Source organism: Pavona decussata, unplaced genomic scaffold, assembly GCF_977016875.1.
Source record: "Pavona decussata unplaced genomic scaffold, jaPavDecu1.1 SCAFFOLD_268, whole genome shotgun sequence".
NCBI classification, from domain to species: Eukaryota; Metazoa; Cnidaria; class Anthozoa; order Scleractinia; family Agariciidae; genus Pavona; species Pavona decussata.
The window spans coordinates 272,579-288,919 of NW_028145670.1; the positions used below are offsets into that span (position 1 = coordinate 272,579).

Sequence of the window (16,341 nt, forward strand, 5' to 3'; positions counted from 1 at the left end):
TTCTGGTTGAGTGGTACCATTGTCTCGTAACTCTTCCCTGCTAGCAGACCTTTCACTTGCAACATTTGCAAGTGTCAGTAATGCAAGGGTGCAGGGAGAACAGCCTGCATTGACGAAGTCAGTTTCCCAATTATTTTGGCTAGGGTTCTGACGGAGGCAGTTTTTTCCCGAATCAGGTCTCCGCAAGACTGGATGAGTTGATTCATTTTTTCCTTTGGCAATGATAAGTTCATTTCCAGTGAATTTATCACAAAGCCTAGGTACTCCATACAATGTGAAGGATCTAACACTGATTTCTTCCAGTTGATTACAAAACCCAAATTCTGAAGTAACCAGAGGGTTGAGTCCCTGTCCCGCAATATTTTCTCCCGAGTCTGATTGAACACAATGATATCATCTAGATAGACAATTATCCTCAGGCCAAGTCTGCGTAACAGGGCCACCACTGGTTTCAACAGCTTTGTGAAGTAAAGAGGGGCAGGAGCTTGGAGGTGTACCCTAAGAGGGTATGCCGGGTCCCCATAGATGCTCATGGACTGACCAGTAGGGGAAATGGCAAATCTCTGAAGATTATCAAGAAGTCTCAAGTCAGCCAACATGCCTGCATCATGCTTGCGTCCTTCTGAAATACAACTGTGAAAGAAAAAATTACATTTTGGTCTTACTATGCTACTCTACCTAATTCTGATTACAATGATGACCATGAATTAACTTAGCAAATTTTACTTTACTTCTTACCTACTGGCCCGAAAATATTTCCGATTAATCCATTAGGCAACGCCAATGATTGGAATTTTAGGGAATGAACCCTCTTGTGACCATTGTAAACAACTCTTTGTGCATGTCATGGTCTTGCAATCGGCCTGACGGTTCCATCAATGAATCCAAAGCAATTGTTGAGTGGAGCTCCTTTCCTAGAGATGAATTTCTCTAGAATTTCTCTTTATTTCTTACCAACTGGCCCGAAAATATTTCCGATTAATCCATTAGGCAACGCCAATGATTGGAATTTTAGGGAATTAACCCTCTTGTGACCATTGTAAACAACTCTTTGTGCATGTCATGGTCTTGCCATCGGCCTGACAGTTCCATCAATGAATCCAAAGCAATTGTTGAGTGGAGCTCCTTTCCTAGAGATGGAATCAGCGTAGTTCTGGAGTGCATATATTAAGTGACCGTGGTTTTCATAGATGTAGTCTAAGGTATGATTTGTTATAAGGCTTAAAACAGAAACAGGTCTTCCAAAACGAGGGATCATGTTGCTGTACCTGCAAGTGTAAGACACTCTTCTCAAAAGCATACACAGTCCTTCCATGCTGTCAAATACACTCCTTTGCTCACAGTGGAAAGTGGGAGGCAATTGCAGGGCTTAAGCAAGGCGAGGAAGGTCGGCTTTTTCAACTCGGAACTCTGCTTTACATTCAGCTGAATCGATGTCATCGAGATTGAACGGGTCGTATTGCTGGTGCTTAAAATCTGGGTTCTTGGATTGATAAGCATCATAAAGAAGGACAAACTCAGTATCTGAAACGGCATTGGTTACATAACCAAGTAAAAGCAATTCCCGTATGCTTGTAAATGAGTTCATCTTTCAGGCCTTTGGGTTTTGCTTTCAAGTGATCAAGACGTTGCCGTCGCGAAAAGCTAAAGGTTTTCTATTTCGTCGGGGAAAATACAGACTCCAACCCAGTCTAAATCGATCACAGACGTCGCCGTCGCCTTAAAAATGAAATGCTAAAGGTCCCTAATGTTGAACTAGGAGGGTTGGACAGACGTTACACAAGCAAAATAAGTGTCAATGTTCGCTAAGATCTTTTCAACATTGCCTAGGGGAAGGGGGGAGGGTGGAGGTGTAGCTAAAGGGTGAAAATAATGATGGGGAGAGTAAAACACGCAAATTTGAAAGGATTCTAGCAACTGTCCCAAGGGCATGTCCTCCATTGTGGGTGTTCTAAATAAAACAATTATTGAAATCGGTTTCCGGATGACTAGAGAGTTTTAAAGGCCTCGGTTGTGTTATTCACCTCAGCCTTGGGCTGTGACAGATAACACAAACTTTCATTATTATTCAACGAGCGATCTACATTTTTAATCTATGGTTGCAGCTGGTCGGCTTTCGCCTCGACTGACAAAGAACAATATGACTCAAACATTGGACTATTTACGTCACCGGGCAGAGATTTTGATTTAATGGTCAAATTTATTGCTTCAATGGGCGAAGAATGCTGTGAGTGATCTGCCTTAAAGGGTAAAGAATAAGATAAATCTACCGGAACTCTGTTAGATCTGTTTCCATGTGCAATTTAAGTGACGTCATCACCTAACCGACTGCGCATGCTTCCGAAATTACATCCGACAAATTTTGCATTTTTTTCCCGCTGTTGTAACAATAATAATCTTTATTTGTGCTTTTTTTCAATGTACATGTTGTTTCTTACAATCTTTTAGTGGTGATATATAGAATCAAATTAATTATTAGTTAGAATAATGTGCAAAGAAAGGAAGCTAAATTAACCATTTGGTTATCTTGTTAGCTCCGTGGCTAATTTAGGTTCTAGATAGCAGGCAAAAAAGAAAAAAAATTAAAAAACAAAAGGAAGGAAGAACTTATTAATTGTAAAATGTTAACGTATGTTACAAGGTCAGCATAAAAGAAAATTAGTTCATTTGTTGTTCTCACAGTGTAAAGAATAGTGTGCTGGCGAGCGTTAACCATTCATGGTTGTTCAAACAAGTGTTGTGGGCATCCCTGACGAACAGATGAACTACTTTTCAAATGCCCAAGCCGGAATGCATTTTGAACCAACAAACAAACAATCAAAACGATTAATGTACTTACAAGACAGTAGTCGTCGTTGGAATGCACTTCATACTTTCAGTTGAATAATTTGTATCACTGCAATTATATTTGTTTACTGGTGCTTGGCCTTCCCGCATTACACTTTGAGCAAAACACGACGGTCCGCAATCTGCATAATGAAAGTGTTAAAGATATCAGTACAGCCCAGCATAACAGACTGTAAAACCAAGGTGACCATGAACTTTACACACCGAAAGTTCGGCGACATGTAGACCCTTACACTGCAATTTTAGGCTGTGGGGTAATTGTGCCCCCTCACCCTCCCCCTCCCCCCTTTTTGCTAGAATATCAGTGGACTCACACAATTGTGGCAGGAAAGTGCATCGTCCGCTGCACTTTGCCCCACAGCAAGTGCTATGCCCTCCATTGGTGTGGGTCCGGATCTCTCCAAGATGATACCATCGTACCTTCTGACGTATTATCCTCCCAGAAGGCACCCCTCTTCTGGTCCACCCTATGTTACACTCTAACATAGGCTCCCCTAGAGACAATGCTTCTCTAGAGGATACCCTCCCCATTCCCTACCACCCAAGTTTTGCCTCAATAACCAGTGTTTCTAGTCTTCTTTGTTTTCCCCAGCATAGAGGGTTCCGGGCCTTTATACCATGTCACCTGCAGCTCAGATAGGAGCTAATTTTACACTGTGTACGTCCAACTCAGAGTCATATTCAGAGACAAGCATAGGTACCAAAAGTTTCAGGCGCGCTTTAGCTTGGCTTTGTGTTTCACGGCAAGAGTAAATAATTATGGGTAGTGAATGGAAGGTTTTCATATTTAATAAGAGACTTAGGATACTTGACTTAACTTCTCAAAGCGGGAATCGTTTGGAGGGTCCTTATCTTAAAGTTCGTTCGAGCAGTGAACTTCACACAGAGATCAAATGGAGGAGATAATGGACTTGCAGGGACTTGGAGCATCACTCAACATCTCAGAGGTATTTTATTTTGATCAAGGACTTTCGAGTATTTCTACCTCGTCCTAAACCCGATCGGAAATATTCCTATACAAACTCTCATATTTGTGCCTGACCGCTTTTACGCAAGATGATCATCGCTCACAGCTTGAGCTCAGGTCTGCTGTGTGTGGATATTCACATGGTGCTTAGCACTTGGGCTAGCCTTCAAGTCCGGCACGTACACTAGGGGATTATACAGCATATTTACGCGCTTTATGTAGGTGAATAACCCTCACTTATGCTTGTCTATGAACTTACCTCTTTCATACGCATTCCTGGAGCAGGGAATTCGGATAAGTTGTGATAACTGGTAAGTTAGGTTTTAAGAGTGAGGGAAGGCAACAAATGAAAACCTGCCAGTCACGCAAGTGCCTCGTTCGCCTAGCCCTTGCAAGGTCCAAACAGAGCATAAAGAGTTCGGAAGGAATTGTTGACATTTGTTGGGAATCGGGGAGTCTCAAACACTGGAAGCCACCAGTGATACTGACGCTACGAGACAGAAGCAGAACCAAATTCACCAGCTCCCTCGGTGAATCCTGGTATACAGTCAGCTGAAATACATATTACTAGAACAACTCGGTCTGGTAGGACAATCAGAGAACCACAAAGATTTAAAGAAAACATTAAGAAGTAGAGAAAGCGCCAAATATTCATTGCTCTAATTCTAGTGTTCACTTTACAATTGGTCAGGCCTTCGCTTGAATACGAATACCCCTGTCTGGAGCCTCCATGCAAATGCTGAAGTTGACCTAATTGAACAATTACAGAAGAACGCAGCCAGATTTGTCACCTCCCACTACAGGCGCACCACCAGCACTACACAGTTTGTATTCTAATCTCGGTTGCGTCACGCTGGAACACTGTCGCGTATACCAGCAGGTTGTTTCCCCCTGGCTCCCCCCGCCCCAATCTGTATTTCTCAACCCAAGAAGCACCAGAAACAGTGCCTGCAAATATTACTAACTCCTGTCCATAGGTTTTAGTACTTTAAGACTTTAATACCATTGTTTCAGTCGCAGCTCGGATTGAAGTTTCATGTTTTATTGTCCCTTTGTTCATTTCAGTGATTTCTTTCTTTTTTTAAGGGCTGTAATATCCCATGTACAAATCGGTTACGTGACGCAACTTTTTGTAGGTGAGTTAAAAGTGAGTTGACCACAAATTGATGCCAAATTGAAAGAACAAGGAAACCAGTTAACAACAGTTCAATTTGCAATTTTGCAATTTAAAGATTATAAAATCGATGCTTTTAAGAGAGTTTCAGCCGGCGTTTCGGCAATGCTGCCTTCTTCAGGGTACAAAACTATACCGTGACGGCCGCCCTTCTTGCACTAACATCCTTGCAGGCTCCTGGCCACCTACGCAGACTATAAGACCTGTCCCTACGTATACCTCAATTAGCTCAAGTTATCTAGGTTTTAGAACTTTTAGACTTTAAGACCATTGTTTCAGTCGCAGCTCGGATTAAAGTTTCATGTTTTATTGTCCCTTTGTTTAATTCAGTGATTTTTTTCTTTTTATTAAGGGGTGTAATATCCCATGTAAGAGGTTGGTTAAGTAACTTTACTTTCTGTAGGTGAGATAGAACTGAGTTAACCACAAATTGATGCCAAACTGAAAGAACAAGGAAACTAGTTAACAACACTTCAATTTGCTCGACGTTTACTTACAACAGAGAAAACTAATCTTCCTTAATTCAACACTTTTTACTGATGTTGAAAAGATCAAAACACGACGACTTGGAATAAGCCCTCTGTTGCTTCATCTTTGTTTCAAGGCAATGAATGTAAGAAAAACTTTACATATCTGTAAATTGTTAGTCAGATATTAACTCAACCCAAGACATACCTTGCAACAAAGTTACTGCGATAGTTTTTGAGTCGGAACCAACTTTATTAGTAGCCACGCAAGTGTAGTTCCCTTCCTTGTCGGCGTTAGCAGATGCAATCCATTTTCCGTGTGCCAAGACTTCTGAATCTCTAACTAAAGAAATGTTGATGGGAGGAGTTCCTTCAGCTAAACACCACAACTTGTGTTGTGGAACTGTTCGAACGACTATGATTGGAATCGTTATTCTGGGCTTATCTGAAATAAGAGGAAATGTTTAAAATGGATTGAGTTTTTTAAAATTCATCACATTTACTGTTTCACATTTATTTAAATATTCAAAGGCTAGGTAGAAACGTTGAAACGTTCGGACTTGAAAAATATATTTCGTTTATTTCTTGTGTGCTGAGAGACTTTCATTTACTTATCTCAAAACTGCAATCAGCTTGATCAGATTCGTTAAGTATTGCGAGTTTCAAGGGATTGTTCCTTCAAACCTGAGAATCACGTGAGGGCTTATATCGAGGCTTAAATTTAGCACAATTTTAAAGATCAATTTAACAAGAACATACAAGGTCTTTAACAAACACCACATGTACAGTCAGTTATATTACATTTTTTTATTTATCAAAGCGACATTTTATGAGCATTTTGTTTGAATCAAGACATTAGCAAGATTTTAATGGCACCACTTTCGAACCGAATGATCAAAAAATCGAAAACAACTTGAAGTTATTATATATTTTTTTTAAGGAAGGCAGTGATTTCCAACCAAACCAAGGCAGCTGTAACATGGGAACCATAGAAAATGTTACTAAAGGAAGAAACCTTCTTGGAATTCCCTACTTCGACGATCCTCAAGTTTTGCCTCCAGTTTGAGAGACTAGACAACATAACGCGTTGCCATAATCTATCACGCAGACAGATCTAAAACCATCGATCAGAGATAAAGGAAAATAAATTGAAAGAGAATAAATGGTAAAAGATAATTTACCTTGCATTCATTTCCAACGGACACACACGCATGCCTATTTGGTGTTTGAATTTCAATCGAGGATTGTTCAAGAAGAAAGAGTCTCTGCAGGCAACGCTTTCGCTCAAGGAAGTGTAATAATTAGGTTAAGATATTTCTTCAATATTTTCCTTTCCAAATTATATCGGCGTGAATATTTTTCTTCGATGAAAGGGTTAACTTGAACTTTTAAAGAACCAACCGCCATGTTTACCTCTAGAAGACAACCGCTAACTAATTTTGGGGTAGAGCTGGCTCCCATGAGGCAGGGGCAGTTAGGTTAAGTGCAGCTGTTAATATTTTGCCTTGTTTTCAATTTTTATACTCACAAAATACAGCAGAAACTTTTAAAAAAATTACAGTGTTACATTGTATGCTGCGTATGTAAGTATCGTATGGTGAGCTGTGTATGTACCGAGTTTTAAGTAGTTCAAGAATCGTATTGTCAGTTGTTTAAGTACCGTTTAATGTGAAGGGACGTAAATAATTCTAATTAGTGATCTTTGTGTTCAAACAATATATTTCCTATCAATTAAAAAAAGGCGGGAACTTTATTTCGATTGTGATTGTATAGTAGCAAGAGGATGCTACTATGTATGAATACATAACGTGTAAGAGTAAAATATAATAATGAAATAAAAAATAACACACGAGTTGATAGCTAAAGGAAAATTGTATTGGCCACCGTAAAGAGCACTCGAATCTCTTTACGGTGGCCAATTCACCGTTAGTTATTAACTCTGTTGATAAACCTAACACTTGTTTCTATACTCTCAACAGACGCAGCGCCGCAGTTTCTTTAGAGACTGTTTCCCTTATCCATTTGTTTAAAAAATATCTATACAAAAGTATTATTTGTTTCCACGTATCCTGGTTATCTGAAAAAGCTGTTCGTACTTCATAATTCTAGTTACTCATTAAGAGGAAAAAACATACTGACCCTACCTATACCAAGAACGAGAAATTATAGACACGAGTACATCCGATACCAAGATGCAAAAATTTAGAAATCGCTCCCAGACAGTATGAGAGTTATTACATCACTAAAAGAATTTAAGATAGCCATAAAGAAAACTTTTAGTATCTTAGTGTTCTAATTAATGTATTGTGATAATTTAATTGATTTATGTATTTTTCTTTCTCAAGGATATTAGCTCAATAGAGCTACTCTGATAGTTCGAGTTGAAATAAAATGCGGGTATGTATGTATGCAACGACAAATTTACATTTACGAACTAAACGACTGAAACTATTTACACTAGCAGCATTTAGCGATAGTGCAATCCCAATTTCTGCAACCTCTAAAGGAAACGAAAAATTATTTCGCGGCGATAAATTGAGTCGAAGTAGGCACTAGTGCCGAGGCAATATAAGTCAATATAGGGTTTTATTACACGACTAAGGCAGTCAGATGGCCAATAACTAAAATCAACCAATCAGATCGCTCTACAGCTGGTCCAATTTTTTTCTTATATTGTCCTGAATGATACCTCGTTGTTTCCTGCATTGAACTTAAAGTCAAGATGACGGACGGTGCAAGTTTTGTCAGACGCTGTTTCTGCTGCTGGCCTTCAATCAGGCGAGATAGAGCTGTCAAATCGTTCAGTGAGGAAAACCGGCATCGGTAGATTGCTTAACGCAAATTTTCCCGGAAACAATGAGATGGAGTTAAACGGCCACAAAAGTATTAATCGCGTACAAATCGCTTTCCTGTAGTCACTAACGTCAGATGTCCGATGCACTGAGCGGAAGAAACAAGTCAAAACTGGAAGTTCCAGCGATATAAATTCTGACGATTCCTACTATTCCGTCAAGTTTCCTTCAGTTTTTTTTATTTCAGAACGTTGTGGCCTCCGTCAGCTGTTCAGGTCACTCGTCAAGCTCAAACGCTCTGGAAGCCGTCTTTATTAGTGCGTAATAGTTCATCCATAACAGGCTGCGGTTTCCAGTTCACTTGACAGGGCCGGTTAAAATTGATAATAAACCAGCTCTATTTAAGCGACAGAGAAGACTCTTGGTTAAACGAAACCCAGCCAGGGCTCTTTTTGTGCCTTCCTGCAACTGAGGTTTGTACAACCCCCACCCCCTCCCCCCACTCCACACCTAAGGGGAAGGTATATAATCCTTGGAGGACTACAAAGTGGTCTAATGGCTTCATATCACGTGACGATCATGTCAGTTGATCTGTACATCCATCCGCCGTCTGAGGTTTCTCGATATCTCCGAGACCACAAAAACAAAATTTATCGAAACCAATAAATAAGAATCAAAAATCAAAATTTAAAGTTATGAAAATAAACTTAAAGTTTCTCAAAAAAAGTTTAAAAAGTGGGAAAAAAATAGGCTGTAAATTGTGTTGCCAAGGCGACAAAACTAAAACTGTAGAAAAATAAATTTTAGAAAAGTCACCAAGTTTGGTGGTGTTTGCTTTTGTATTTAAAAAGTTAAGAATATTCCGTCAGCGTGAAAAATTTCCCCCACCTCCCCCGCTGAATAAGATCAATTTGACGCGTTTGCTTACAAAGTGAAAACCCAAGAAGAAATTGCATTGATCAATTATTGCGTCGTTGTCTGAGTATCAAAAGAGTGTGTGTGTAGTTCATGACGGACGGTAAACAGAAACGCTTTATGACGAGCTTTTCCTTAATTCAGGTAAGCTCAAGATATATCTGTTAGGACAAGTGATTGTAACCTACCTGTTTCAGTGGTGGAATTGTAAACTGCCTCAAAATTGGTCGGATCTCCGTATATTTGGAGAGTCAATGTTATCAACATAAAACGACCACTAGACTGCACTATAAAGGGTCTTCGTGTTCCAGTGTAAACCCCAACTAAGGTGGCATTCACAGTCTTGCCGTCGTAAACGTGAATTGTGTCTTGCTGTGTACTTTTCAGCTCGAACTGGAGCTGAAAAGTGGTAAATTGCAGTTTTATCTTGTGGTCACGTGCTGTTGTAATAAGCCAGGTGCAAGTCCTGTGGTACCCGACAGAATGAGAGCTGATGAACCCACCAGAGCCTGTGATGTTAAAGGTACATGAGGAGGAATCTGCAAGGACTAAAAGAGAAAAAATCTCTACATAATAATAATAATAATAATAATAATAATAATAATAATAATAATGATAATAATAATAATAATAATAATTACATTTGTATAGCGCCAACCTCTATATGAATATATTCGGTTGCGCTTCGCAATATTGATAAGTTAACAGCAACAAAGAACACAAGAAACTAAGGCAATCAACTAGTTAAACAGGGAGGCTAAATTAAAGAAATGAGTTTTAACAGCAGTCTTGAAAGTGTCCAATGTCTTTATGTTGCGAATTGTTGAAGGCAATGCATTCCAAAGATAAGGTGCCGCTGACTGGAATGCACGATCGCCAAGGGTTGGACGAGTCTTAGTGCTAGGTAACTCACGTAATAAAGACTCGTTTGACCTAAGAGAGTACCTGGATTGCTTTTTGATGCTAATTAATTCAATCAAATAATTAGGAGCTAGACCATATAAATACTTAAATGTCAAAAGCACGATCTTAAACTTTAAACGGTAACTAATCGGTAGCCAATGAGGGTGAGTAACCAATGGTGTAACTTGACAGAATCTTGGTGTTCCCGTGACCAACCGAGCTGCGGCATTTTGTATCCGTTGAAGTTCCATGATATGTGAATTCGGGAGGCCATAAGTAGGCTGTTACAGTAATCTACTCTACTGTTATCGGCATACAAGCATGTTATACATATTTACACATATTCCTCTCAGTAACACAACTGAACATCTAAGGCCACATAATACCACAAGTTATAACACAACATCAAGCTTCAAATGACACACCCGATAACATGACGCCAACACATCAAATAATGAAACAGTTAACAAGAGTAAATAAAATTGCAAATCTTAGCATTACGTTTATATAATAATGTAGAACACTTCATGGAAAGTTCGTAAGTACTGCACAAAACGCTTAACCTGCCATGCTGTATTGTGTTTGGTATGATGCTGTGTTTGTTAACATGATGCTTGTCGTGATAAGAATAACTCTAAAATTAGACCTTCACATTGAGTGTATGTTTGTAAAAATGGGGAAACATCTTGTAAGTCATAATTGCTGGCTTCGAAGGCCTATTATCAAACACCAAAGTTGCCAAATTCCCTTTGTGGCCCAAATAATAGGCACTAATACACAATTCGGATGGACGTGGATTCTGGCCGTGCGTGGCCGCCGCGCATGCGTACATATGACAAAGACAACTGCGTAATGCAAGGATTGAATGTCGATTGGTAACATCAGTGGTTTCGAACGGTGGCCAATTTCAAATTATAGCTAACGGCTAGGATTTGAATGTTGATAGGTACCATGCGTGAAAGAAATGTGATGTTATGATTTAAGCCTGGAGAAGTAAATGATATGTCACTTATTGACATTCAAATCCTGACAGTATGGGGCGGTTTTTTTTTGTCACATGGACATAGTTTGTCTATCTCCCACGAATCTCCTGAAGCTCATCATCAGAAAAACATGCCTCACAGAAGACGAAAGGGTTCGACTCTTGTTAAGCTGTGTCACTGCGTGAAAAATACCTCTCTCAAGAGAAGTTTTTCTTGTGTTTTGCTTACTTTACTGATTTTTTTTTTTTTTTTTTTTTGTTTTTTTTGTTAGAGTAATCAACTAATTAAAAATATAAAATTTACCTTCTGGCATCCACAATGAGAAAACCCTAAAAATCAAAACTCTAAAAAGCCATCCATACATCTTTGGTGAAGTTTGAAAATCACACCATTTAGACTGAGCCTAGAAAGGAAATCAGAGTAATAAGGTCTATTTAATTAGTTACTTACTTGTCTCAAACTTTTGAAATTACTGAAGTGTAGAAAGGAGAAACGAGCGGCTTAGGATATGCTATAGTTGAAACCTTTGACGTACCAAATTTTAGTGGGCTAGAATGAGACATAACTACAGTTACTTCCTCCACGATACTTTGGTCCCACCTGTTGCGAACTAAGAGCAATTTCTCAATCCGAGAACTAGAAAACAGGATGGTTTGGTGTACATGGCTTTCTGTATGCAGCAAAGTCTGCACCAGTGAGACAAGAATCCATGCAGAAAAGAATTGAGGAGCACGATAGGGATAAAAAGACCCGTACACCAACCTCCTCACTTTCTGAGAACGACTATGAAATCGACCTATACCCGCTTTAAGATGAGGTTAACTTTTGATCGATACTACAAGTTATGTATGCACAGAGCCAAAGAAGCTATCCTTCAGAAAAATTTACCATATAATGAACGGCATCTGCATGGTGGTTACTTATGGTCAAGAAGCACAACAGGAAATCGGTCAGCGCACCGCAGAGAAAACAGTTTCTCGTATAAATAATAGGGCTTAAAATTCACCAATCAAAGCTATCCACCTTGATACCAATGACCGGGTGTGTAACAAATCCACCAGCATCAAGACCATTAAATCCATAACAATAATGAAATAAAAGGTAATATGTAAATAGGTAAATTTATGTATCTTTTTAAAAGAAGCTTACTTCCAAATTATTTTCGTGATATGTTTACTCTTGAAAGCCAGGTACATTCTTATAATACAAGAAATTCTAGACTTTTCTATATACCTTATTATCGAACTAATCTTCGAAAATTGTCAATTCGGTTTCAAGGTCCTACGTTTTTCAACTCGCTAAGTCGTGAAATTCAAAACAGTGAAAGTATCAGTTTGTTTGGCAAAAGACTTAAAAAAAATTCCTTCTCTCTTAGTTAAATGTACTCTTTGTTGAGCTACACACCTTTTCTTTTTCTGTCTTTTTTTTTTCGCTATAAAAAAAATTAAATTGGAATTTTATTAAATTGGATGGTGGCCACGATAATAATTTTCTTTCTACACATATTTCGTGTGTTGCTAGGCACTACTAAGTTGATTATCACGATGCAGTTTGTTTTTCAAAAAGGCCTCTTTAATTGTAGGAAAGATGAAGAAATACATTTTTACGGCCGGTGACCTCAAATAATAAAGCAGCCTTTTGCGGCCATTGCGGCATTAAGTGTTCAGTTATTGTTACCATATTCTTTTTTGTTATTGTTTTAAAATGCATCATGAGAGTAATTTCACTAGCACTGACGCCGGTATTAAGTTGATAACTAAGTCGTGATAGACTTCCTCAGAGTAAATAAAAAAAAATTCTCTTTAGCTAACGTGAACATGTTCAGTTAGTGTATGTTCAAACAACGGATCTGTCAATTACTCCAAACCCGCTACACATACTTGGGAGTAGCACAGGCCTTCAAAAGCTAATTTAGCGCATAAAAAAACATACTAGCTCAGTGTAAGCTAGATTAAAAAAGGCTAAAACACGCACCAGGAAGTCGCTAAGCTTCTTACGCTTTACTTACACGTCAAATTCTAAACCATAGACAGCCCAAATTACGAAATCATCATTTTCATAATTAAAGGAAACTCGTACTGGCTTTAGCCTCGAAAGATTGTCCAAAATAGTAATTTAAAATTTACATTAAAGGAAGATTTTTTCAGTCAATAAGTTGATTTTCTTGTGATTTCGGACGAATATAGCTACGAGAAATAGCTCAACAAACTCAAACACCATGTAAGAAAACAAAAATTGAGTTTTCCTGGCGGGAGCAGATGCCTTCATGTGACACTTGTTTGCAAGTATGTTTCTTTGTAGTTTATATAGTTTTTGCATCTTCCGGTTAGTTGAGCGTTTGAAAAATTTTTACTAGATTAGTTAATCTTCTCGGACTTGCCGCGATATAAACAGACTGTCACCGGCTCGACGCGTTATATATTATCTCATTTTGGGCGCAGCCTTGAATAACGACTGTTACTTATTTATGAAGAAACTCAGAAAACACAAAGGAGCTAATGGGTACGGGCGCATAGGAATGTAAAAACAGTTAATGACGCTCCGGGCTGATCGGTCCTAAAATATCAAAGCATGTTTTTCGCCTGTTCTTTATTCATTGAAAAATAACTAGCTAAGCAAATTTTCATTTTGTCAATTTGATAGCCGAATGACCGCAATGGTCCAATGATAAATTTTTAAATACCAAGGAATGTTTTTCAGCTCCTATTAATTCAGTGAAAGTAACTAGCTAAGCAATTTTTCATTTCGTCAAATTGACAGCTAAAAGAACGAAATGGTCCAAAAATGAATTTCCAAATGTCGAGGCATGTTTTTCGCCTCCTCCTAATTCAGTGAAATATAAGTGGCTAAGCAATTTTATAGCCGAATAAACGGAATGGTCCAACAGTGAACTCCACCTATCATCATTTTGTTTATCATCATTATTTATTTTAACAAGTTACCTTTAGGAACTAAAAACTTGTTCAAAATGCAAATGTGTAACTAACAATGAAATGTAAGATATCATACATTCAGATCGAGTGATGTACATGTAATACGCTACTTAATAATGCGCTACTTAGCGGTCGTAAACATGTTCAGTTAGTATATGTCCTAAATATCAAAGCATGTGTTTCGCCTCCTCTTTACAGTGAAAAATAACTAGCTAAGCAATTTTTCATTTTGTTGGTCCAACAGCGAACTCCACCTGCCATCATTTTGTTTATCGTCATCATTTATTTTAACAAGTAACCTTTAAGAACTAAAAACTTGTTCAAAATGCAAATGTGTAACTAACAATGAAATGTAAGATATCATACATTCAGATCGAGTGATGTAAAACGCTACTTAAATAATGCGCTACTTAGCGGTCGTAAACATCTTCAGTTAGTATATGTCCTAAATTATCAAAGCATGTGTTTCGCCTCCTCTTAATGCAGTGAAAAATAACTAGCTAAGCAATTTTTCATTTTGTCAATTTTATAGCCGAATGAACGGAATGGTCCAATAATGAAATTCCAAATGCCAAGGAATGTTTTTCAGCTCCTATTAATTCAGTGAAAAATAACTGGCTAGCAAATTTTTCATTTCGTCAATTTGATAGCTGAAAGAACGAAATGGTCCAAATATGAGTTTTTAAACGTCAACGCATGTTTTTTGCCTCCTCCTAATTCAGTGAAAAATAAGTGGCTAAGCAGTTTTATAGCCAAATGAACGGAATGGTCCAACAGTGAACTCCACCTGTCATCATTTTGTTTATCATCATCACTTTTTTTAACAAGTTACCTTTAGGAACTAAAAACTCGTTCAAAATGCGAATGTGTAAATAAAAATAAAATGTATGATATCATACATTCAGATCGAGTAATATAAAATGCCATTTGAATAATGCAAACTATAAAACTATAAATAATAATTTAAAAATTTGCAATCGCAAAGTTAAGCGGCATTTCTCTTTTAATTCCAATGGAAACGTTTATTATACAATCAAACACCGTTAAGCATCCATCTACTAGAGAGCACCCAGTTGCTTAAGTCCTGCATAGTACCGTTAATGGAAATGCTTATGAAGCGGTCATCTTGACGGAGACGCCGTGCGCGGTCATCGCGGCAGTGAGGATTCAGCTAGCGTTACCCTATCCTTTTTTTGTTATTGTTGATGTACAATGAAAGCGATTTTACTAGCACTGACACCGGTATTAAGTCTATAACTAAATCATGATAACTTGCGAAGAGTGAAATAAAATGTTTGTGCTTTAGTGTCGTGAACATGTTTAGTTAGTATATGTCCTAACAACCGATCAGGCGTCGCTTAACCAAAGGACACATTTATATTCCTTTCTTAACTTCTTAGCGAATTGTGGTGTGATTAAATACTACTATCATTTTTAGCTTAAACCATAAAAAGGTAATGTTAGTTAATAAAGTCTGGCTTCTTGTAGTTTATGCATTGATAATAATGGTGTTTTTCAGCTGTTAGTGGTTTAGAATTTACCAATTTACCATCTACACACAAATATAAGTTGTTAATCCACGATTAACCTTTGATTCGTAAGTTGCATGGCATTGTTTATATATTTCACTTTAGGCTTACCTCACTGTAGAGGAAAATATTTCGGGCTTTCAAACAATTTACGTATATTCAGTTTCCCATGTGTGGCAAGTTGCTCTTTAAAAACCTTATTCCATACTAAATAATGCATGTCATTGTTCGATAGAAATTAGCTCCAATCTTTACATCATTCTAAAGAGTCCCAATTTTCTCGTAACCAGTGTCACAGGTTCCTGATAGTTTAGGGCCTCAATCTTTTTCCTTTTAGTCAAACTTGTTTTTTCAGTCAAATAAAAACCTTTTTGTAGCATGAAACTACTTTAGGTCCTTTTTTATATCATCCCTTCAATCACACGGTAAAAGTTTTCTTCAAGTATGACACATTTTAATGTTTAATGTGCTCCTTAAAAGGAGCGAAGCCTAAAAATTTTGAGCAGATGGTGGCCACGATAATAATTTTCTTTCTACACATATTTCGTGTGTTGCTAGGCACTACTAAGTTGATTATCGCGATGCAGTTTGTTTTTCAAAAATACCTCTTTAATTGTAGGAAAGATAAAGAAATACATTTTTACGGCCGGTGACCTCAAATGATAAAGCAGCCCTGCGCGGCTATCGCGGCATTAAGTGGTCAGTTATTGTTACCATATTCTTTATCGTTATTGTTGATGCACCATGAGAGTGATTTCACTAGCACTTACGCTGGTATTAAGTTTATAACTAAGTCGTGATAGACTTCCTCAGGGTAAATAAAAAAAATTC

General features: G+C 37.9%; 1 protein-coding gene across 2 annotated transcripts; it reads right to left on the bottom strand.

Annotated features, from left to right (window-relative positions):
- Positions 1-486: 486 nt before the first annotated feature.
- Positions 487-15,824, bottom strand: LOC146455873 (uncharacterized). 2 transcript variants are annotated; one of them, XM_085093762.1, is made up of 7 exons: positions 15,622-15,824; positions 11,352-11,451; positions 9,351-9,710; positions 5,664-5,900; positions 2,840-2,969; positions 739-1,268; positions 487-622 (listed from the first exon to the last, which is right to left on the bottom strand). In XM_085093762.1, exons 2-6 carry the CDS (start codon positions 11,410-11,412, stop codon positions 1,061-1,063), a joined length of 996 nt encoding a protein of 331 aa, XP_084949888.1. In that variant the 5' UTR covers positions 11,413-11,451; positions 15,622-15,824; the 3' UTR covers positions 487-622; positions 739-1,060. The 2 variants fall into 2 exon arrangements, with proteins under 2 accessions (XP_084949888.1, XP_084949889.1); XM_085093763.1 differs by lacking the exon at positions 487-622 and having other exon boundaries at positions 1,172-1,719.
- Positions 15,825-16,341: the final 517 nt, after the last annotated feature.